Source organism: Ranitomeya imitator, chromosome 9 (genome assembly GCF_032444005.1).
Source record: "Ranitomeya imitator isolate aRanImi1 chromosome 9, aRanImi1.pri, whole genome shotgun sequence".
Taxonomy (NCBI): Eukaryota; Metazoa; Chordata; class Amphibia; order Anura; family Dendrobatidae; genus Ranitomeya; species Ranitomeya imitator.
This window is the reverse complement of record NC_091290.1, coordinates 151984249-152010595: the sequence shown is the minus strand read 5'-3', so window position 1 is coordinate 152010595 and position 26347 is coordinate 151984249. Positions and strand designations below refer to the sequence as shown.

General features: G+C 42.6%; 1 protein-coding gene across 1 annotated transcript; it reads right to left on the bottom strand.

Moving 5' to 3' along the window:
- Window positions 1–23539: 23539 nt before the first annotated feature.
- On the bottom strand, window positions 23540–26010 carry FOXC2 (forkhead box C2). The gene has a single exon (XM_069739451.1). The coding sequence runs from the start codon at window positions 25538–25540 to the stop codon at window positions 24137–24139; it is 1404 nt and encodes a 467-aa protein (XP_069595552.1). The 5' UTR covers window positions 25541–26010; the 3' UTR covers window positions 23540–24136.
- Window positions 26011–26347: the final 337 nt, after the last annotated feature.

Here is a 26347-nt window from a genome sequence, read left to right as displayed (position 1 = left end):
CTACCACGAGTGTGAAAGCACAACCAACATTCAAAAGTGACCAAAACATCAGGCAGAAAGCATTGGTACTGAGATGTGGTCTGTGGGCCCCACCTGCAGAACTGCTCCTTTATTGAGGGTGTCTTGATAATTGTCAATAATTTCCAACATGTGAAATTGATTGTCAATCAGCGTTGCTTCCTAAGTGAGCAGCTTGATTTCACAGAAGTTTTATTTACTTGGAGTTATATTTTTTTTTAACCAAGCAGAGGGGAAAAATTATGGAATCGCTCAATTCTGAAGAAAAAATTATGGAACCACCCCGTAAATGTTCATTCCCAAAAGTAAGACCTGCATCAAATTAGATCTGATCGTTAGTCTGCATCTAAAAAGGAGTGATCACCCCTTGGAGAGCTGTTGCACCAAGTAGACTGACATGAATCATGGCTCCAACATGACAGATGTCTATTGAAACAAAGGGGAGGATTATCAAACTCTTACAAGAGGGTAAATCATCACGCAATGTTGCAAAAGATGTTGGTTGTTCACTGTCAGCTGTGTCTAAAATCTGGACCAAATACAAACAACATGGGAAGGTTGTTAAAGGCAAACATACTGGTAGACCAAGGAAGACATCAAAGCGTCAAGACCGGAAACTTAAAGCAATATGTCTCCAAAACAGGAAATGCACAACAAAACAAATAAGAAACGAATGGGAGGAAACTGGAGTCAACGTCTGTGACCGAACTGTAAGAAATCGCCTAAAGGAATTGGGATTTACATACGGAAAAGCTAAATGAAAGCCATCATTAACACCTAAACAGAAAAAAACAAGGTTACAATGGGCTAAGGAAAAGCAATCGTGGACTGTGGATGACTGGATGAAAGTCATATTCAGTGATGAATCACGAATCTGCATTGGGCGAGGTGATGATGCTGGAACTTTTGTTTGGTGCCGTTCCAATGAGATTTATAAGATGACTGCCTGAAGAGAACATGCAAATTTCCACAGTCATTGATGATATGGGGCTGCATGTCAGGTAAAGGCACTGGGGGAGATGGCTGCCATTACATCTTCAATAAATGCACAAGTTTATGTTGATATTTTGGACACTTTTCTTATCCCATCAATTGAAAGGATGTTTGGGGATGATGAAATCATTTTTCAAGATGATAATGCATCCTGCCATAGAGCAGAAATTGTGCAAACATTCCATGAAAAAAGACACATAAGGTCAATGTCATGGGCTGCAAATAGTCCGGATCTCAGTCCAATTGAAAATCTTTGGAGGAAGTTGGAGAAAATGGTCGATGACAAGAATCCAACCTGCAAAGCTGATCTGGGGACAGCAATCAGAGAAAGATGGAGGCAGATTGATGAAGACTCCTGTGTGACCCTCATTAAGTCCAGGCCACAGAGACTGCAAGCTGTTATAAAAGCCAGAGGTGGTGAAACAAAATACTAGTGATGTTTTGGAATAATAAAGTTGGGTTAAAATCAAGCACACCATTGTTTCTCTTGTGAAATTCTCAATAAGTTTGATGTGTCACATGACCCTCTTCCCATTAGAAAAACTTGTTGGATCCAAAATGGCCGACTTAAAAATGGCCGCCATGGTCACCACCCACTTTGAAAAGTTTTCACCCTCTCATATACTAATGTGCCACAAGCAGGAAGTTGATATCACCAACCATTTCCATTTTATTTAGGTGTATCCATATAAATGGCCCACCCTGTACAATATTGAATAATAATCTTTATTTTTATATAGCGCTAACATATTCCGCAGCACTTTACATACATTATCATCACTGTCCCCGATGGGGCTCACAATCTATATTCCCTATCAGTATGTCTTTGGAATGTGGGAGGAAACTGGAGAATCTGGAAGAAACCGACACAAACATGGGGAGAACATACAGACTCTTTGCAGATGTTGTCCTTGGTGGGATTTGAACTCAGGACTCCAGTTCTGCAAGACTGCTGTGCTAACCACTGAGCCACCATACAGTGCTAACCACTGAGCCACCATACAGTGCTAACCACTGCGCCACCATACAGTGCTAACCACTGAGCCACCATACAGTGCTAACCACTGAGCCACCATACAGTGCTAACCACTGAGCCACCATACAGTGCTAACCACTGAGCCACCATACAGTGCTAACCACTGAGCCACCATACAGTGCTGACCACTGAGCCACCATACAGTGCTAACCACTGAGCCACCATACAGTGCTAACCACTGAGCCACCATACAGTGCTAACCACTGAGCCACCATACAGTGCTAACCACTGCGCCACCATACAGTGCTAACCACTGCGCCACCGTACAGTGCTAACCACTGAGCCACCGTACAGTGCTAACCACTGCGCCACCGTACAGTGCTAACCACTGAGCCACCGTACAGTGCTAACCACTGAGCCACCGTGCAGTGCTAACCACTGAGCCACCGTACAGTGCTAACCACTGAGCCACCGTACAGTGCTAACCACTGAGCCACCGTACAGTGCTAACCACTGAGCCACCGTACAGTGCTAACCACTGAGCCACCGTACAGTGCTAACCACTGAGCCACCGTACAGTGCTAACCACTGAGCCACCGTACAGTGCTAACCACTGAGCCACCGTACAGTGCTAACCACTGAGCCACCGTACAGTGCTAACCACTGAGCCACCGTACAGTGCTAACCACTGAGCCACCGTACAGTGCTAACCACTGAGCCACCGTACAGTGCTAACCACTGAGCCACCGTACAGTGCTAACCACTGAGCCACCGTACAGTGCTAACCACTGAGCCACCGTACAGTGCTAACCACTGAGCCACCGTACAGTGTTAACCACTGAGCCACCGTACAGTGCTAACCACTGAGCCACCGTACAGTGCTAACCACTGAGCCACCGTACAGTGCTAACCACTGAGCCACCGTACAGTGCTAACCACTGAGCCACCGTACAGTGCTAACCACTGAGCCACCGTACAGTGCTAACCACTGAGCCACCGTACAGTGCTAACCACTGAGCCACCGTACAGTGCTAACCACTGACCCACCGTACAGTGTTAACCACTGAGCCACCGTACAGTGCTAACCACTGAGCCACCGTACAGTGCTAACCACTGAGCCACCGTGCTGCCCTTGTATAATTATTATTATTACAGGCCATCTTGTAGCACTACATCGTATAACTTATCACTTGTGAGCTGTTTTATTTATATATGTATAGATATTTACTGTGTATACATATATAAATTATTACATTTCATCACTTGTAATTTATCATATATTTCTTTTATTCGAGTCTTTACTATCTTATGACATTGTATCACACGTCCCATGCAGTCTATGATATGGAGCAGTACTCCATAATATTACGACACATCACATATAGTCTATAAGAAAGAATTTGTCCCGGTCCATAATGCCATGAAATCCATCATGTATATATTTTATTACCATCCATAACATTGTGTAGTATCGTCTTACATAGACTGTAACACAGTACAACATTGTACTTCTCATTAGAATCTTACTCACATTATGTCACGTGGCATATGGTACAGCATTAACCCCGGAGGTCAGGACCATCTCGCGTAGGGTCACCTTGACATGGCGGGATGGCTTTTATGTGATCAAAATGAGGTTAACTTGCCACCTGCATTATTTCCATGCACTGTTGCTGTTTGTTTACTGCAGGGTGTTTGTCTCGTTACAATCTACAGTGTATATAGTATAGTACGGCATTCATCACTTATTAATATTGTGCCTCTTTGTATCACTTGTTTCTCCAAGAGAAGTAGGACCCTCAGGTTTTGCAGGAAAGCGCAATAAATAGTGCAATAATTGTAGAATTATTATTTATTATGCTTTCCTTATATAGCGCCATCTTATTCCGCAGCGCTATACAGACGTTATCACTGTCCCCATTGGGGCTCACATCTAGATTCCCTATCATTATTTCTTTGGTGACCCCCCAATTAAACGGGTGCAAATACTTCAATGTTGGGGATAAAAGTAAAGTCTCATCCAGAGATCTCAACGGGTTCAATTCGGGGACATGTGGTAAAATTCAGTTCCTCATCCGCTGCATGTATCAAGGTGGGAACATTCTGTGACAAGACATCATTGTATTACAAATCAGGACCTGTGCAGATTGTAAGAATCTGATGTGGCTGCATCCTGAGGAGCAGAGTCCGCAGTGTTACCCCGTCCACTGCGGGGTTGTGCAGACGTGGGGTGTCATATTCAGCGGCACTTTGTAGGGTGCCATGTTTCGTGCCTCTTTGTGAGGAAGACATTTGAAGTGTTTTGTGGGGTTTTCCGTTAGAGGTGTCACATGGTGGGGTACCACATAGCGGGGTGTCACATGGTGGGGTGTTACAAATCGAGGTGTGAGATAGTGGGGTGTCATACGGTAGGGCGCCACATAGCGGGTGTCACAGTGGTGTATCATGTTGTAGTGTGTTAAATTATGGGGTGTCATCTTGTGTGGTGTTGAGTTTTGGGGTGCATCATGTGAGGTGTCACATAACGTTTCATGTCATAGCATAGGGTGTCATTTTGTGGGGTGTCATTATGGGATGTCACATTTTGGGGTTTTATATTGTGTGGTGCCACATTGTGGGGTGCGGGGTTTTGGGTACATCATCTTGTGAGGTGTCACATAGGATTTCCTGTGAGAGGGTGCATATTGTGGGGCGTCATTTTTAGGGGTGGACGATCTCTAGCACTTTCCTTACATTGGGGTTGCGGAGCGGGGACTTGGCGGCGGCTGCAGAGCAGCGTCTTGTTATTTGTGGATGCAGCCTGAGACTCTATAATATCTACTTTCCTGTTTATAGCACAGAGGGGGATTATAACAACTTTACAAGTGCACACAGCTGGGCCGTGCTTACATTATCCCTGTGTGATGAGCGCTGTATAAACCCACGGCCCTTACTCATCTAATATTGTAATCAAGGTACAGGCCCGGCCCCTGACAGATGTGTCCGCAGCTCACTGGGGTGGTGTGCGAATGGTGTGTACGCTGTATATGGGGCATGACATTATGTGGGGACTGTATGGGGAGTACATGTGGAGTGTATGGGGACTGTATGGAGAGAATACGGGGAGTGTAGGGGGACTGTATGGAAAGTGTATGGGGGGAATATGGGGAGTGTATGGAGAGAATATAGGGGCTGTATGGGGAGTACATGTGGAATGTATGCAGAGAATACGGGGAGTGTAGAGGGACTGTATGGAAAGTGTATGGTGAGTATATGGGAGGAATATGGGGAGTGTATGGAGAGTACATGTGGAGTGTATGGAGAGTATATGGGGAGTGTATGGAGAGAATATGGGGAGTGTATGGAGAGTATATGGGGAGTGTATGGAGAGTACATGTGGAGTGTATGGAGAGTACATGTGGAGTGTATGGAGAGTATATGGGGAGTGTATGGAGAGTATATGGGGAGTGTATGGAGAGTATATGGGGAGTGTATGGAGAGTACATGTGGAGTGTATGGAGAGAATATGGGGAGTGTATGGAGAGTATATGGGGAGTGTATGGGGAGTGTATGGAGAGTATATATGGGGAGTGTATGGAGAGTATATGGGGAGTGTATGGAGAGTATATGGGGTGTGTATGGAGAGTATATGGGGAGTGTATGGAGATTACATGTGGAGTGTATGGAGAGTACATGTGGAGTGTATGGAGAGTATATGGGGAGTGTATGGAGAGTATATGGGGAGTGTATGGAGAGTACATGTGGAGTGTATGGAGAGTATATGGGGAGTGTATGGGGAGTACATGTGGAGTGTATGGAGAGTATATGGGGAGTGTATGGGGAGTACATGGGGAGTGTATGGGGAGTGTATGGAGAGTACATGGGGAGTGTATGGAGAGTACATGGGGAGTGTATGGGGAGTGTATGGAGAGTGTATGGAGAGTATATGGGGAGTGTATGGAGAGTACATGTGGAGTGTATGGAGAGTACATGTGGAGTGTATGGAGAGTACATGTGGAGTGTATGGAGAGTACATGGGGAGTGTATGGAGAGTACATGGGGAGTGTATGGAGAGTATATGGGGAGTGTATGGAGAGAATATGTGGAGTGTATGGAGAGTACATGTGGAGTGTATGGAGAGTGTATGGGGAGTACATGGGGAGTGTATGGAGAGTACATGTGGAGTGTATGGGGAGTACATGGGGAGTGTATGGAGAGTATATGGGGAGTGTATGGGGAGTGTATGGGGAGTATATGGGAGTGTATGGAGAGTATATGGGGAGTGTATGGAGAGTATATGGGGAGTGTATGGAGAGTACATGGGGAGTGTATGGAGAGTACATGGGGAGTGTATGGAGAGTACATGGGGAGTGTATGGAGAGTACATGGGGAGTGTATGGAGAGTACATGGGGAGTGTATGGAGAGTACATGGGGAGTGTATGGAGAGTACATGTGGAGTGTATGGAGAGTATATGGGGAGTGTATGGAGAGTATATGGGGAGTGTATGGAGAGTATATGGGGAGTGTATGGAGAGTATATGGGGAGTGTATGGAGAGTACATGTGGAGTGTATGGAGAGTACATGTGGAGTGTATGGAGAGTACATGTGGAGTGTATGGGGAGTACATGGGGAGTGTATGGGGAGTACATGGGGAGTGTATGGAGAGTACATGGGGAGTGTATGGGGAGTGTATGGAGAGTACATGGGGAGTGTATGGAGAGTACATGGGGAGTGTATGGAGAGTACATGGGGAGTGTATGGAGAGTACATGGGGAGTGTATGGAGAGTACATGGAGAGTGTATGGGGAGTACATGTGGAGTGTATGGAGAGTACATGTGGAGTGTATGGAGAGTGTATGGAGAGTATATGGGGAGTGTATGGAGAGTATATGGGGAGTGTATGGAGAGTATATGGGGAGTGTATGGAGAGTATATGGGGAGTGTATGGAGAGTATATGGGGAGTGTATGGAGAGTATATGGGGAGTGTATGGAGAGTACATGGGGAGTGTATGGAGAGTACATGGGGAGTGTATGGGGAGTGTATGGGGAGTACATGGGGAGTGTATGGAGAGTACATGGGGAGTGTATGGAGAGTACATGGGGAGTGTATGGAGAGTACATGGGGAGTGTATGGAGAGTACATGGGGAGTGTATGGAGAGTACATGGGGAGTGTATGGAGAGTACATGGGGAGTGTATGGAGAGTATATGGGGAGTGTATGGAGAGAATATGGGGAGTGTATGGAGAGTACATGTGGAGTGTATGGAGAGTATATGGGGAGTGTATGGGGAGTACATGGGGAGTGTATGGAGAGTACATGGGGAGTGTATGGAGAGTACATGGGGAGTGTATGGAGAGTACATGGGGAGTGTATGGAGAGTACATGGGGAGTGTATGGAGAGTACATGGGGAGTGTATGGAGAGTATATGGGGAGTGTATGGAGAGAATATGGGGAGTGTATGGAGAGTACATGTGGAGTGTATGGAGAGTATATGGGGAGTGTATGGAGAGTACATGTGGAGTGTATGGAGAGTACATGGGGAGTGTATGGAGAGTACATGGGGAGTGTATGGAGAGTACATGGGGAGTGTATGGAGAGTACATGGGGAGTGTATGGAGAGTACATGGGGAGTGTATGGAGAGTACATGGGGAGTGTATGGAGAGTACATGGGGAGTGTATGGAGAGTACATGGGGAGTGTATGGAGAGTATATGGGGAGTGTATGGAGAGAATATGGGGAGTGTATGGAGAGTACATGTGGAGTGTATGGAGAGTATATGGGGAGTGTATGGGGAGTACATGTGGAGTGTATGGAGAGTACATGTGGAGTGTATGGAGAGTACATGGGGAGTGTATGGAGAGTATATGGGGAGTGTATGGAGAGAATATGGGGAGTGTATGGAGAGTACATGTGGAGTGTATGGAGAGTATATGGGGAGTGTATGGGGAGTACATGTGGAGTGTATGGAGAGTACATGTGGAGTGTATGGAGAGTATATGGGGAGTGTATGGAGAGTATATGGGGAGTGTATGGGGAGTGTATGGGGACTATGGAAAGTGTATGATGAGTATATGGGGGAATATAGGGAGTGTATGGGAGTATATGGGGAATGTATGAAGAGTATATGGGGAATGAATGGGAGGATATGGGGATTATATGCGAGTATATGGTGAGTGTATAGGAAGTAATTGGGGAGTGTATGAAGAGTATATGAGGAGTGTGGGGAGAGTATATGGTGAATGTATGTAGATTATATGGGGAGTATATGGAGACTAGAATATATGGAGACTGTAGATTATATGGGTGGTATATGGAGATTGTATGGAGATTATACGGAGAGTATAAGGAGACTAGATTATATGGACACTGTATGTAGATTATATGGGTTGTATATGGAGATTATATAGTTAATATATGGAGACTATATGGAGCTTATATGGGGAGTCTATGGAGATTATATGGAGAGTATAAGGAGACTAGATTATATGGACACTGTATGTAGATTATATGGGTTGTATATGGAGATTATATAGTTAATATATGGAGACTATATGGAGCTTATATGGGGAGTCTATGGAGATTATATGGAGAGTATAAGGAGACTAGATTATATGGAGACTGTGTAGATTATATGGGTTGTATATGGAGAATATATGGAGACTGTATGGAGATTATATGGGTTGTATATGGAGATTATATGAGGAGTCTATGGAGACTATGTAGATTATAGAGAGACTAGATTACATGGGGTGTATATGGAGACTGTATGGAGATATTATGGAGAGTATAAGGACTGTATGTAGATTATACTGGAAGTATATCGAGTCTATGGAGATTATATGAGGAGTATATGGAGATTATATGGGAAGTATATTGAGTCTGTATGGAGATTATATAGAGAGTATATGGAGACTGTATTTAGATTATATGAGTGTATTGAGTCTGTATGGAGATTATAAAGAGACTAAATTATATGGGGAGTATATGGAGACTGTATGTAGTTTACATGGGGGGTACATGGAGATTATAAGGGGAGTGTATGTAGATTATATGGGTTGTATATGGAGATTATATGGGGAGTATATAGAGACTGTGTGGGGAGTATATTGAACCTGTATGGGGACATTGTTTGAGGAGTATATGGAGACTGTATTCTGAGCATATGGAGACTGTATGTAGATTATATAGAGAGTATATGGAGACTATGTAGATTATATGAGTTGTATATGGAGATTACATGGGGAGTATATGGACACTGTATATAGATTATATGGGGAGTATATGGAGACTGTATGCAGATTATATGGAGACTGTATGTAGATTATATGGTTTGTATATGGAGATTATATGGGTAATATGTGGAGACAGTATGTAGATTATATGGAGACTGTATGTAGATTACATGGGGAGTACATGGAGATTATATGGGGAGTATATGGAGATGTATGAAGATATTATGGAGCGTATAAGGAGACTGTATGTAGATTATATGGGTTGTATATGGAGATTATATGGGGAGTATATTGAACCTGTATGGGGAGATTGTTTGAGGAGTATATAGAGACTGTATTCTGAGCGTATGGAGACTGTATGGGGATTATTTGGGGAGTATATAGAGACTACATGGGGATTGCATGACTACATGACACACCCCGAGCTGGCCAATATGGCTCTGCTGGCTACTGCTGAAGGACGGGGACTTTAGGAGCAGAACTGGCTGATACAAGAGTAAAACAGCTGACACTGATGGAAGAAGAGGATCCAGCTCCTTTTTATGATGGGTCTTTAAATAATAATCAGTGGCCCAGAGACACTCCCCTGTTTATATCTGATTAAACATCAGATCTGGTTCTTCTCCAAGTATCAGATAAACATCATTGTCACTGACAGAAGCGTAAAAGATGAAATTGTAACAAACTGATTATATACAAGTTTCATATGACGCCCCCTGTAGGCGATCAGTGATATCGCAACACAGTAAACGCCTACTTCTACCGCCACATATTATACTAATGCTCCACATAGTGGAGAATGTATGAGACACCGAACAGGAGAGTAATCATAACACAAATGTCCGAATCCTGGAGGTAGAGGAAGACATAGAGGTGCAGAAGTCCAAAAAATAATAGTCACACAATATAGTGGTTTGCAAAAGTATTCACCCCCTTGGCATTTTAGCTATTTTGCTACATTACAGCCTTTGTGTAAATATTTTTGTAATCTGATTTGTGTGATGCATCAGCACTGAATAGTCTAAGTTGGTGAAGTGAGACAAATATAGACATAAATTAAATGTATGGCATCAAATTACTAAAAATTGGCATGTGCATATGTATTCACCCCATTTGCTATGAAGCCCTAATAATTTCTGCTGCAAGAAATTCCCTTAAATAAGTCACATGCTTAGTGACAGGACGTTTGTGCATTCTAAGTGAAACATGTCTGTCAGTATATACACTTTACCTTCACTGAAAGGCCACAGAGGCTGCCACACCATTAACAAGAGGCACCATTAACCAAACAACACCATGAAAACCAAGGAGATCTCCAAACACCACCATGAAGACCAAGGAGATCTCTGAACAACACCATGACGACCAAGGAGATCTCCGAACAACACCATGAAAACCAAGGAGATCTCTGAACACCACCATGAAGACCAAGGAGATCTCTGAACAACACCATGAGGACCAAGGAGCTCTCCAAACACCAGGAAGACCAAGGAGATTGCCGAACACCATGAAGACTAAGGAGATCTCCAAACACCATCATGAAAACCAAGGAAATCTCCAAACAAGACCATAAAGACCAAGGCGATCAACAACAAAAACAATATGAAGACCAAGGAGATCTCTAAACAACACCATAAAGACCAAGGAGATCACCAAACAATACCATGAAGACCAAGGAGATCTCCAAACTACACCATGAAGACAAAGGAGTGGTGATGAGCGAGTGTACTCGTTGCCCGGGTGGCCTCCGAGTATTTGTAACTGCTCGGAGATTCCGCAGTTGAATGATTTACAGCTACGGCCAGGCTGAGTACAAGTGGGGGTTGCCTGGTTGCTAGGGAATCCCCACATGTAATCAAGCTGTCTAGAAGCTGTAAATCATTCAGCTGCGGCGGTGAAAACTAAATCTCAGAGCAGTTACAAATAGTCGGAGATCACCCGAGCGTGCTCTGGAAAACCTAAGCAACGAGTACACTCGCTCATCACTACCAAAGAGATCTCCAAATAACACCAGGAAGACCATGGAGATTAACAAAAAAAAGAATATGAAGATGAAAATGAGATCTCCAAATAGCACCAATAAGACCAAGGAGAACTCCAAACACCAGGAAGACCAAGGACATCGCCGAAGACCAAGGAGATCTCCAAACAACATTATGAAAACCAAGGAAATCTCCAAACAACACCATAAAGACCAAGGAGATCACCAAACACCATGAAGACCAAGGAAATCCCAAATAACACCATAAAGGCCAAGGAGATCTCTAAACAACACCATAAAGACCAAGGAGATCACCAAACAACACCATAAAGACCAAGGAGATCACCAAACAACATCATGAAGACCAAGGAGATCTCCAAACACCACCAGGAAAACCAAGGGGATCTCTGAACCACACCATGAAGACCAAGGAGATATCCAGATAGCACCATAAAGATCATGGAGATCTCCCAACACTATGAAGACCTAACCATCACCTACAAAGCCATCCACAACCTGTCTCCTCCATACATCTGTGACCTCGTCTCCCGGTACTTACCTACACGCAACCTCCGATCTACTCCCCTCTTAACTCCTCTTCCCACAATCGCATACAAGATTTCTCTTGCGCATTACCCCTACTCTGGAACCCTCTACCACAATATATCAGACTCTCGCCTACCATTGAAACCTTCAAAAAGACCTGAAGACCTTCCTCTTCCGACAAGCCTACAACCTGCAGTAACCACCGATTGACCAAACCGCTGCATGACAAGCTCTACCCTCGCCTACTGTATCCTCACCCATCCCTTGTAGATTGTGAGCCCTCGCGGGCAGGGTCCTCTCTCCTGTATCCTCACCCATCCCTTGTAGATTGTGAGCCCTCGTGGGCAGGGTCCTCTCTCCTCCTGTATTCTCACCCATCCCTTGTAGATTGTGAGCCCTCGCGGTCAGGGTCCTCTCTCCTCCTGTATCCTCACCCATCCCTTGTAGATTGTGAGCCCTCGCGGGCAGGGTCCTCACTCCTCCTGTATCCTCACCCATCCCTTGTAGATTGTGAGCCCTCGCTGGCAGGGTCCTCTCTCCTCCTGTATCCTCACCCATCCCTTGTTGATTGTGAGCCCTCGCGAGCAGGGTCCTCTCTCCTCCTGTATTCTCACCCATCCCTTGTAGATTGTGAGCCCTCGCGGGCAGGGTCCTCTTTCCTCCTGTATCCTTACCCATCCCTTGTAGATTGTGAGCCCTCGCGGGCAGGGTCCTCTCTCCTCCTGTATCCTCACCCATCCCTTGTAGATTGTGAGCCCTCGCGGGCAGGGTCCTATCTCCTTCTGTATCCTCACCCATCCCTTGTAGATTGTGAGCCCTCGTGGGCAGGGTCCTCAGTCCTCCTGTATCCTCACCCATCCCTTGTAGATTGTGAGCCCTCGCGGGCAGGGTCCTCACTCCTGTATCCTCACCCATCCCTTGTAGATTGTGAGCCCTCGCGGGCAGGGTCCTCTCTCCTCCTGTATCAGTTGAGACTTGTATTGTTTAAGATTATTGTACTTGTTTTTATTATGTATACCCCTCCTCACATGTAAAGAGCCATGGAATAAATGGCGCTATAACAATAAATAATAGCTTGTAGTGAGTCAAAAGTAAGAAAAGGTCAAATTATAAAAATGTTTTGCAGTGTAGATGACAAGAGTGAGCAAGTGATCGGGTGTGGTGTGGGTGATTTGGAAATATCTGAATATGACCCCAAGACAGTGGACATGTTACTGAGGAGAGTATTTAACCCCTTACCGACATCGGGCGTAATAGTACGCGGATGTCGGTATCCCCCACTTTGATGTGTATTCCGGCGGTGAGCCCACATCTTTCCTGGCACATATCAGCTGTTTTGAATACACTGCCCTAACAGTAAAGAATCCTTTTCTATGTTGGTGGAAAAACCTTCTCTCCTCCAGACGCAAAGAATGCCCCTTTGTGCCCGTCACCTTCCTTGGTATAAACAGATCCTCGGAGAGATATTTGTATTGTCCCCTTATATACTTTTTATATGAGAATATATAAGAATAAACAGGAATTGTAATGACAAATGCATTTCCCATTTTTCCCAAACCGTGTTTTCATTGAGTAAGGTGAATATTGAGAAGTGTCTGAGGATTCTCCCATAGAAGAAGCTGACGAGATCGATGCCGACCGCTGATTGTGAATTGAGAGTAGCGGGCTTGCTCCTGCACACACGCTTCTGCTGGTCATCCATGTTTTTTAGCGTGTGTTTCTGTCATTTACATCTCCCATTCCTCTGCACATTTATTCATACACAAGACGTCACACTGTCAGATGTGCAGATATTTGTAACCTTGTATCTAATTCATCACACTTGTGAGAGATGTAACTATTATTTAATCACAATAGATAATGAGCTCTTTGTGCAAATGTCTTCCCATCTGGAAATGATGGACTCATCCTCCACCGGGAGTGACGGGAAAAACTGAATCCTAAGACCACGTGGAATTCTATTCTTTTTTTATATAGTTCTCGAGAAATGTCCTATTCCACCCAATGTTAGTTCTCTTGTGTAATTAACCTCTCTCTGACCTCCTTGTTTTATTCTTTTTTCACAATCAATTCATTTTTTATTACGTACCAATTTTTATCATCTTTTATATTCTTTGTATGTTATTATTTTTTTCTTATTTTTTATGTTTTTTGTTATATTTTTCATTTCTTTTTTTTTTCTTCTTCCCATTTCTTCTTTATTTAAGGGGCATAGGGTTGCCATGATGCCATGCCTCCGGATGAAGTCAAGTCCACCAAAACGCGCGTCAGGGATGTGGCTCTATCGCTGGGCTCAGGTACAGCGTCTGCTTTTATTAATGTCTTGATAAGGGCTGAACCTTTTTTTCTTTTGGGTGTTGGTACTTTGCTCTTGCACACAGCACTTTAGTATACTAGTATGGCCAGTACTAGTCTCCAATACATTTTATATCATGGTTCAATGGCTATAATATATACAGCATCTAGCTCTGCCTCTATACGTGTTTCTGTACATTGCCAATCTGTGTTGCCCGTGTTTATTGGCTCCTTGGAACCTTCTCTACACAAATGTTCAGTCCAACGTTTCTTTACACCACATTTTACTATGCAGTTAATACACAATCCTGCAGATCCTCCATGGGCTGCTATTGGGTATGGACATTTGCTGTCGCAAGCCTTTCTGCATTATTTCTGGTCACTTATCTGCCTATTGAAAAGTGTAGCTTACACCGAGGAGGAAATGAAGCCCATGGATTGTGTAATGGACATCAGTTTGAATTATATGGTTGTACTTGAGTTTTTGGATATATGTAGATATATGGGAGTATGTTTATATGTGTTTGGACACTTACCAGTATTTGTGGGCATGTGTTACTATATACAACAGATTCCAAATTATTACGCACTTTGGATGTAAGTGCCATGAATATGTAATTTTTTATTTGTGACATAACCTCCAGGAAGGTTCGTATCTTGTGGTCATCTGATCACTTACCTCAATCTCAGACCCATGTGATAATTAGTTGTGGACAAATTAAAGGAAAGCTCCTTAAGAAGAACATCCCATATTATTAAACAGTTGCAGGTTTCAAGCAATATGGGAGAGAAAAGGGATCTCTGCTGCTGAAAATTGTCACATAGTGCAATGCCTCAGACAAGGTATGAAAACAATATGCATTACATGAAGACCTAAGTGCAATAATGGTGCTCTGAAGAGATTTGATGCAGAGCACAGACGAGTTTGTGCAGATAAAGGCATAATGAAGAAGGTTCCTGCAGATAAAGGCTTAATGAGTGACGTTCCTGCAGATAAAGGCATAATGAGGAATGTTTATGCAGATAAAAGAATAATAAGGAAGGTTCCTGCAGATAAAGGATAATGAGGAAGGTTTCTGCCACAAAAATTCATCGGATTGAGAACAGTTGCTAAAATCCCATTACAAAGCAGGAGACTGGTATGTGAAGCTGCTGGAGCCTCTAGACTATGTGAAGTTCAAGGTGTATGATCCTCCAGAGGCTGCAGTTGTGCATAATCCTACTATTCAGTCGCCCCTAAATTGGGCTCACAATCAGAGACGGCTCCTGTGGCCCTGACATACATGAAGACTCATTGTAAACCTGCCATGTTTACTGATGATGCCGTGCAACCTTGGATGGTCCAGATTGGTGGAGTAGTTGATGGCTGTGGATGGCCACCATGTCCCAACGAGACTGCGACCACAGCAAGGAGGGGACCGAGTCATGTTTTGTGCTGGAATCATGGGGACTGTATACACTGTATACATATAATCATCTACAAGTCGTACAGATGCAACAAGCAGAAACTGACACCATCATCATCACAGTGAGGATAATGTTTGTGTCTCATGTAGATCAGAAACTCTAGTTTTTTAATAATTCATCAATTTTTTGCAACAAATGTGAAAACAAAGGTTCCGAATCCCGAGCCAGATTCAGCGCAATGTAAAAATGATCCTATTAATCGACATGGAGAGTAGAATATTCGCACTGGCCCTAGGTTGGGTTCACAGATTTCCGTTGCATCAAGCTCCTATTTTTGGAGGGATGATTCACAATGGACACAGGAATGCATCAGATGCCTCCAGGTTTTCTCCCCATTTACATGCAAACAATAGGATTCATTTCTCTATCTGTTTCTATACGGCCAAATGTATAAATCGCTGCACGGAAAAACAGCCGTATATTTAAAGAGGAGCCCTGACACATTGTGTTAACGTGCGATTCTATCGCAGACGCTTTATGGACCCAATGTCCTGTTATTTCACCAATTGGATGGTGATGACAATGTAACGAGAGTGTATGTCTTATTACATGACCCCGTGGACATCAGATTATGTTATTACATCACATGATCTTATATTAATGTTCATTGACCCTGCTGTGATTTACTTTCATAAAAGTTTCTAACTGTTCTTAACCTATTCAGCAAAATCTCACATTTCTGTATCAATAAAGGAAAGATTACTTTTCATTTTGTTTAGGTTTTTTTGTGTTCTTTTTCTCCTTGTTTTCCATGTGTCTAAATATTAGTTGTTGTTATTTTTCGTCCGGTCAGAGAATCCGGTGGCAGAAGTGATCCCACAGATTTCCATGAGATTCTTTGCGGTCTGGAGCCGGAGCAGATGCATTGTACGCAGTGTTTTGTGTCCTGACAATGATCATCTGTCCAACTCTGGCATACACCTAGGTAGATGCTGGAGTTTTCTGTTATTAATTATTGATTGATATCGAAACATAAAAACTGCATAATAATGAAATAAAAAGGGAAAAAAAAAAATAAAGCCCCTTCAGTATTACATCGACTATAAACCTGAGTGTTTTGCTGTCATGTGACCCTGTGTGCACTTCACCTTTACTTCCTTTTTTAATTTATTCTCCTATTTTATAGAATTAAAAACATTAAATATTTGTTCCCAGTTTTTGTTTTTTTCAGGATTCATAAATGAGTTAAATTCATACAAGTGATTTGTTATTTTTATTCATCTCTGATGGGTTCCATAATGTCATAGTTTTTACAGTTGTAGTTTGACATAAATCCACCGCATTTCACCTGTTACCTAAGAACAAGTTGTACCAGAGGAAGGTGAAAACACCATGAGGCTGATTGCCCAATTTTAGGGAAAACATTTTTCCCGACTCCACTTACGGCAACCAGACGAGGTCCCTGGATCAACGTCTAATCTATCACAGAATCCAGTGCCCATGATATCAACTATTAGAATGTATGGCAGAGAACACTATAATTTCTGTGCTTGCACATTAAAGAATCCATAGTCTCTCTTACTGTAAAGACTCCATAATCTTACTGCTCACACAGTAGAGAATCTATAGTATCACTGCTCGTATAGTAAAGAATACATAGCATCACTGCTCGTATAGTAAAGAATCCATAGTCTCACTGCTCATACAAAAAATAATCCATAATCTCTCTGCTTGCACAGTAGAGAATCTATAGTATCACTGCTCATACAATAAAGAATCCATAATCTCACTGCTCACACAGTAGAGAATCCATAGTCTCACTGCTCGCACAGTAGAAAATCCATAGTCTCACTGCTCGTACACTAGAGAATATAAAGTATCACTGCTCCCACAGTAGAGAATCCATAGTCTCACTGCTCGTACACTAGAGAATCTATAGTATCAATGCTCGCACAGTAGAGAATCCATGGTATCACTGCTCATACAATAAAGAATCCATAGTCTCAGTGCTCGCACAGTACAGAATCTATAGTATCACTGCTCATACAATAAAGAATTCATAGCCTCCCTGCTTGTACAGTAGATAATCTATAGTCTCACTGCTCGTATAGTAAAGAACCCATAGTCTCACTGCTCGCACAGTAGAGAATCCATAGTATCACTGCTCATGCAATAAAGAATCCATAGTCTCAGTGCTCGCACAGTACAGAATCTATAGTATCCCTGCTCATACAATAAAGAATCCATAGTCTCACTGCTTGCACAGTAGAGAAGCTATAGGATCACTGCTCATATAATAAAGAATCCATAGTCTCACTGCTCGCACAGTAGAGAATCCATAGTCTCACTGCTCGCACAGTAGAGAATCTATAGTATCACTGCTCGCACTGTAGAGAATCTATAGTATCACTGCTCGCACATGAGAGAATCCATAGTCTCACTGCTCGTACACTAGAGAATATAGTATCACTGCTCATACAATAATCTATAGTATCACTGCTCATACAATAAAGAATCCATAGTCTCACTGCTCGCACAGTAGAGAATCTATAGTATCACTGGTCATACAATAAATCTATAGTATCACTGCTCATACAATAATCCATAGTCTCAGTGCTTGCACAGTAGAGAATCTATAGTATCACTGCTCGCACAGTAGAGAATCCATAGTCTTGCTGCTCGTACACTAGAGAATCTATAGTATTACTGCTCATACAATAATCTATAGTATCACTGCTCATACAATAATCTTTATCACTGCTCATACAATAAAGAATCCATAGTCTCACTGCTCGCACAGTAGAGAATCTATAGTATCACTGCTCGTACAATAATCTATAGTATCACTGCTCATACAATAATCTATATCACTGCTCATACAATAAAGAATCTATAGTCTCACTGCTCACACAGTAGAGAATCTATAGTATCACTGCTCATACAATAAAGAATCCATAGTCTCACTGCTCACACAGTAGAGAATCTATAGTATCACTGCTCATACAATAAAGAATCCATAGTCTCACTGCTCACACAGTAGAGAATCTATAGTATCACTGCTCATACAATAAAGAATCTATAGTATCACTGCTCGCACAGTAGAGAATCTATAGTATCACTGCTCATACAATAAAGAATCTATAGTATCACTGCTCATACAATAAAGAATCTATAGTATCACTGCTCGCACAGTAGAGAATCCATAGTCTCACTGCTCATACAATAAAGAATCCATAGTCTCACTGCTCGCACAGTAGAGAATCTATAGTATCACTGCTCATACAATAAAGAATCTATAGTATCACTGCTCATTCAATAAAGAATCTATAGTATCACTGCTCATACAATAAAGAATCTATAGTATCACTGTTCATACAATAAAGAATCCATAGTCTCACTGCTCGCACAGTAGAGAATCTGTAGTATCACTAATACAATAAAGAATCTATAGTATCACTGTTCATACAATAAAGAATCCATAGTCTCACTGCTCACACAGTAGAGAATCTATAGTATCACTGCTCATACAATAAAGAATCTATAGTATCACTGCTCGCACAGTAGAGAATCCATAGTCTCACTGCTCATACAATAAAGAATCCATAGTCTCACTGCTCGCACAGTAGAGAATCTATAGTATCACTGCTCATACAATAAAGAATCTATAGTATCACTGCTCATTCAATAAAGAATCTATAGTATCACTGCTCATACAATAAAGAATCTATAGTATCACTGTTCATACAATAAAGAATCCATAGTCTCACTGCTCGCACAGTAGAGAATCTATAGTATCACTAATACAATAAAGAATCTATAGTATCACTGCTCATACAATAAAGAATCTATAGTATCACTGCTCATACAATAAAGAATCCATAGTCTCACTGCTCGCACAGTAGAGAATCTATAGTATCACTGCTCATACAATAAAGAATCTATAGTATCACTGCTCATTCAATAAAGAATCCATAGTCTCACTGCTCACACAGTAGAGAATCTATAGTATCACTGCTCATACAATAAAGAATCCATAGTCTCACTGCTCACACAGTAGAGAATCTATAGTATCACTGCTCATACAATAAAGAATCTATAGTATCACTGCTCATACAATAAAGAATCTATAGTATCACTGCTCATACAATAAAGAATCCATAGTCTCACTGCTCGCACAGTAGAGAATCTATAGTATCACTGGTCATACAATAAAGAATCTATAGTATCACTGCTCATTCAATAAAGAATCTATAGTATCACTGCTCATACAATAAAGAATCTATAGTATCACTGCTCATACAATAAAGAATCTATAGTATCACTGTTCATACAATAAAGAATCCATCGTGTCACTGCTCATACAATAAAGAATCTATAGTATCACTGCTCATACAATAAAGAATCTATAGTATCACTGCTCATACAATAAAGAATCTATAGTATCACTGCTCATACAATAAAGAATCCATAGTCTCACTGCTCGCACAGTAGAGAATCTATAGTATCACTGGTCATACAATAAAGAATCTATAGTATCACTGCTCATTCAATAAAGAATCTATAGTATCACTGCTCATACAATAAAGAATCTATAGTATCACTGTTCATACAATAAAGAATCTATAGTATCACTGCTCATACAATAAAGAATCTATAGTATCACTGTTCATTCAATAAAGAATCTATAGTATCACTGTTCATACAATAAAGAATCCATCGTGTCACTGCTCATACAATAAAGAATCTATAGTATCACTGCTCATACAATAAAGAATCTATAGTATCACTGCTCATACAATAAAGAATCCATCGTGTCACTGCTCATACAATAAAGAATCTATAGTATCACTGTTCATACAATAAAGAATCCATCGTGTCACTGCTCATACAATAAAGAATCTATAGTATCACTGCTCATACAATAAAGAATCTATAGTATCACTGCTCATTCAATAAAGAATCTATAGTATCACTGCTCATACAATAAAGAATCTATAGTATCACTGTTCATACAATAAAGAATCCATCGTGTCACTGCTCGCACAGTAGAGAATCTATAGTATCACTAATACAATAAAGAATCTATAGTATCACTGCTCATACAATAAAGAATATATAGTATCACTGCTCGCACAGTAGAGAATCTATAGTATCACTGCTCATACAATAAAGAATATATAGTATCACTGCTCATACAATAAAGAATCCATCATGTCACTGCTTGTACAGTAGAGAATAGCAGCCTGAGATGATTATCTTTCTCTAGATATATAGTGGATCCCCCTGTAACCGTTGCAGACCTGGGTGCAGTTAGAAAGACGCCCACGTGACCGAGCAGTGGCCATTTTTATGATATTGTATTTTATCCTGAATTATCACTTTTTCAATCATTGAGAAAATTGTGTAATGTTCACACGTTCAGTATTTACATCAGTATTTGTAACCAGGAGATGAACAATCAGAGGAAGAGTCTAATAGACAGCCGTCACCACTTCTGGATTTATCACCCTGCTGGTTACAAATACTGACCAAATACGGACCGTGTGATGTTACCACTTTCATTATTCCTGTAAGAGTATTGTCATGGCAGAAAAGTAATTGTCATAGCAATGTTGATTGTGGGTCACAAAGGATGAAGAGTCGCGGCCATGGCCGATTTTAGAGCGCAAGCTCTTCAGATCACAGAGTAATAGACTGATCATCTCCAACACTGGCTGAGGGCGGCACAGAGAGGGTTAAACCTGGGCTGCTTCATGGGGAGAGGAGAAGCCTGATCACAGGGACATGAGCCGCCCTGGTGGCCACAGCTGGGAATGACAGCACAGGCGCAGCCACCACCTGCTGCCCCTATTATTGATGATGATGATGATAATTAATAGTAATATAATAATGGTGGGAATAATTACTAGTAACATAATATTTATGATAATAAATAGTAATATAATAATTGTAATATAATAAAAATAATTAATGGTAATATAACAATAAATAGTAATATAATAATGGTACTAATAATAATAGTTATATAATATGTATGCTGATTATAATAAGAATACATCACATGGCATCTGGGCAGAGACCCCCTTGTACACATCACCTGATTACAATACTATTGGCTTCTAGCTTCTTCTTTTTTTTTTAAGTAGCGCAGAGGTCTGCAACCTACAGGAGGACTACTAGTCACAGCAAATCTGTGTATTCTGTCACTGGAAGTTGTACTTTTTTTTTTTATACAGCAGGGCTGATAGTCAATATGAATCATGAGGCTTTTTTGCAGTCATTAAAGGGTTAATAAGTGGGACTTGTAGTCCTCTGGGCTCAGCAGGGCTAGAAAAAAAAGGAGAATTCTATACAACGATGAGATTAAAGAGGTGAGTAGAGAAAAGAAGCGGGCAAAGGGTTAATGGAAGGTGATTAATATTAGTAGCAGTGGTGATGATGGGAGTGATAGTAGTGGAATCCTGACAGCTGATGACATTGTGATTCTTCCATCATGGACACACGTCCTACTATCTATGTGTCTATATATATATATATATATATATATATATATATAGTCTAAGAGCTGGAAGGGTTAACACTGCATGATCCCATGGGGGGCTGCCACATATAGGACCCTGCACTCATCATTATCACATCCCAGGCACAAAACTGCAGATTATTGCTCCAATATAAAGAAATGGAGGATTCCCTCTCTATATGTGTGAGGATGATGAGGGTGATGGTAGGAGTTCTATCAGCAGCATCAGTACGAATTACTAAAGACAGACAAGCACTACAACCCTCAACATCTAGGCAACTGGTTAATAAATAATAATGATTATAACAAAGCGAAATAATAAATAATAATACAATCATTATCTTAATTATCACTAAATCAAAGAATAATAAATACTATTAGTCATATTAATAATATTATTTTATCATTGTGACTTTAGTTTTGTAATTACTATTTTTTTTTAAATAATTACAACTAAAGCAAATGTAATTATAACGATAACAATAATTGACAGTGTTTGAAGTCTGCGCCATTTTTCTTCCCTTTTTCAAATCTATCAGCAACTTATTTTTATAGAAATGTAAAATTCTGAAACTTTTATCCGTAAGTAAAATATAAGCCAGAACGATTTAGACTATATCTTACTTTATTTTATTTTTTTAAGATTCCCAAATTATTAATGCGAATCTTTAGAGCGTCTGGAAAGAAGGAACATGATGGTAGTATATCTGTCTGGAAATGTCGCAGAGTCTAATCTCTCCCCGACATAATGTGAAGTCGTTAATTATTAGTGCTATCCATCCAGTGACTGCTCAGCTCTGGAGAGACTACAACTCCCAGCATCTCCTTACAGAAGGTTAGACATAACATAATAGGTGACATTCTAAATCTAACACCTGATGATACAATGGAGCAATGAATTCTGCAGGTTCCATTCTGTTTCTTACTTTGATTGTCGCAGCAAATGAGACAGATTAGTAAAATAAAGCAAATTCCTGAACTTTAGATTTTTTTAGAAGGGTAAATGTCGCAGTCTCCTCATATAAGCAATTAGAAAACCTGGAGCAAACGAAATATCTCATCCTATTGTATATAAATCCACAGGAGATTAATATTAATATCGCTGACGGATTTCTATCATGTTCAGAGCAGAAATTATAATTATAAAAATAATAACTAAATAATACATTTTCACCATTAGCTGAAATTAAAAAAAATAAATAGCAAAATTAACAATAATTGTTATCTTTTTATTAATTATAACAATTTGTTGTGACCAGAAAAAAAAGACCCCCAATCCCTGGAAATATTGTGGTGTTGTCTGAATGTGGCGCAGTAATAGTCGCAGCCAGAATTAGTGGATGGCCTCTTACTGCAGCTTCATAAATAAACATTGTGGAAAATGCTCTCAGATATTTTACAGCTTTTCACATTTTCTGTGGCCAAGAAAGTAAATAAGTGTTAGAGAAAGACCCCCAAAGCGACCTCAATACTGAGGGGGGGAGGGAGAGAACGAAATGTCCACATCGTAGGTAAGATACACTGTATCACATGGGAAATAAATAGTAAATATCCCCCTGACAACTCTCAAGGAATAAGACAGAAGCTGGAACCAACAAGGATTTATTTTCAGGCAATAAAAAGGCAAAAGGAGACAACAAGAATAAACCACAGAGATAATAAGAAGAGAGGAGGCTTATCCCAGCGAGAGGAACAGCAAATAAATTATAAACTTATTAAAATCTGTCATAAAACACAACAAGGTCTGCAGATTATTATATACAGGGGGGAGAGAATGTAACACAGAGGAATCCAGTGAACACAACTTTAAATATTAATATAAAGGACTCTGATAGCAGGAGACCCCCAGGAAACGGGGGAGCCCCCAATAGACTACTGACCCTTATGGGCTACTTTGCAGATCGGAAGGAGAATTGGGCAAATCTGACACGTCGCATTTTATTTCACTTTTCATTTCTATTTCCTCCATTTTCAAGTAATTCTGCGCAGTCTGGATTTCTAGGACTCATTTCACCCAGTTTTTCGCTACAGTCTTTTTTTTTTGGAGGAGGAGGAAATGCCCTCATGAGTGGCCCCTGGGCTCACGATTGACCCCCCTGGAATTATGATTGGCCCCTGGGATCATGTTTGGCCCCTGGAATGCAAACTGCTCCTAATAAGGTCCTGGGGCTGGGGGAGTGGGGTCAGTATTTAGTGCAATCATAGGGGTAGGGGCTGCTATGGCGGTATATGGAGGGGGTGGCTCTATAGGGGATCTGGCAGCTGGTATTACTGCCCACCTGGTGGTCCCCCTCAATGCCCAGGCGGTGGGAGGTAAACATCTCTCTAACATTGGGGAATGGCTGCTGTTGGGGGGTGAAGCTGTGCCCAGAGAGGTGGCTGAGCTCTGCACTGTGGTTGAGGTACCATGAAGGGGTCTGTCCTGAAGCCCCTCCTTGCTGTTGTTGTTGCTGCTGGTGGTGGCCTGAGGTCAGGACACTTTCCTGCGCGGAGTTGAGGCTCATGGAGTTCAGTGGAGACGTCGCCCCGTTGTGGTGGTCGGTGCCAGCCTCGTCCAGTGTGGTGGGCACACACATGTGCCCCGACCTGTCGCTGGTGTACAGGCTCATGGCCCTCATGCTGCACTGGTAGCTGCCAGCAGCGTCCATTGCTTGTGTGCAGGCCTGGCTGTAGATGGAGGGCTGGCTCTGGGCATAGCCGATGGGCAGGGAGGGGACCATACCTGTTCTGCAGGACACCGGGCTCAGCTCCCCATGAGGAGAAGTCCTGAGGGTCATGATGTTCTCCACGCTGAAGCCCGATAGTCCATTGCTGGAGGGGTGGTGGTGGTCAGGGATGGAGCTCTCTGTGGACACAGATGGGGTGGAGGCCACACTCCTGGGGCTGTCCTGCATGGCACTGCCACCATCAGGGCTCATGTTCTCCACCTTAGTGATGACCGGCAGCTCAGGGGACTCTCTCTTGATGATGACCTTCTTGTGCTCCTGCTGGCCATCCTTGGGCAGGTCCATGCTGGGGCTCTGGAGTTTGCCCTGCTCCTTTGAGTGTCTGTCCTCCTTGTCTTTGCTGGCATCCTTCTTCTTGAACCTCCTCCTCCTCCTCAGGAAGCTGCCATTCTCGAACATGTTGTAGGAGTCGGGGTCCAAGGTCCAGTAGGAGCCTTTGCCCGGCTTCTTGTCGTCCCTGGGCACCTTGACAAAACACTCATTGAGGGACAGGTTGTGCCTGATGGAGTTCTGCCAGCCCTGCTTGTTCTCCCGGTAGAAGGGGAACCGGTCCATGATGAACTGGTAGATGCCATTCAGGGTGATCTTCTTCTCGGGGGCGTTCTGGATGGCCATGGTGATCAGGGCGATGTAGCTGTAGGGGGGTTTCACCAAGTCTTTGGGGGCTGAGGGCTGATGGTGGTGGTAGGGTCCATAGGGCCTGTTCATGCCCGCAGGGTACTGCTCGTGCCCAGGGTAGACGCTCATTGGGGTGGTCATGGTGCCATAGGTGCCAGCTGCCCTGTAGTAGTTCTGCTCACTCAGGTAGGGCACGACCCCCAGAGCGTTGTGCTCGGCCACGGAGTAACGAGCCTGCATCATTGGGGCAGGACACCAGGGGCCGGCTGTCAGGGGGCAAAACTGGCTTCTTCCAGGGTCCAACAGGCCAGGGGGCAGCACTGGGCACCAGAAGCCCACAGCTCAGGGTGCGAGGAACTGAAGAGCTGGGGTCAGCCCAGGACCATCCTCCCGGGGCAGCCACTGCAGGTCCACGGCGGTTCTGGCCGTCTCTCCGGCTGCTCTCTGGCCACTCTCTCCTCTCCGGCTGCTCTCTCCTCTCTGGCCGCTCTCCTCTTTAGTTGCTCTCTCCTCTCTGGTTACTCTCTGCTCTCCGGCCGCTCTCCTCTCTGGTTGCTCTCTTCTCTCCGGCTCTCTGGTCGCTCTCTCCTCTCTGGTTGCTCTCTCCTCTCCGGCTCTCTGGCCGCTCTCTCCTCCCCGGCCGCTCTTCCTCTCCGGCCGCTCTCTCCTCTCCGGTTGCTCTCCGGCCGCTCTCTGCTCCGACTTCTCAACTCCGCTAAAACTTTCCAAACTTTTTTTCTGTGAGGTGAAGCTTTTACTTTCAGAGAGCCACGCCCATTTCCACAACTTGTAACCAATCAGAACTCGGCTGAAAATCACTGTAGCAAATCAGCTCTCAGACAAAGTGTCAGGATTTCAGGGTAACGTTTTCTACCATTTTTTTCTCTCAATTGCTTCAAATAAAGGATAAAAGAAAAAGATGTAAACACGAAGACACCAAAATCCAGAAAGTAAACAGAAGTCACCGTAAGAATCACTGCACATGGTAACATTGTATCTACTGTACATAGTATAATAACCAGATCACTGCACATGGTAACATTGTATCTA

Coding starts and splice junctions, on each gene's coding strand:
- FOXC2 (XM_069739451.1), bottom strand. CDS start 25,540: ATGATGCAGGCTCGTTACTCCGTGGCCGAGCACAACGCTCTGGGGGTC.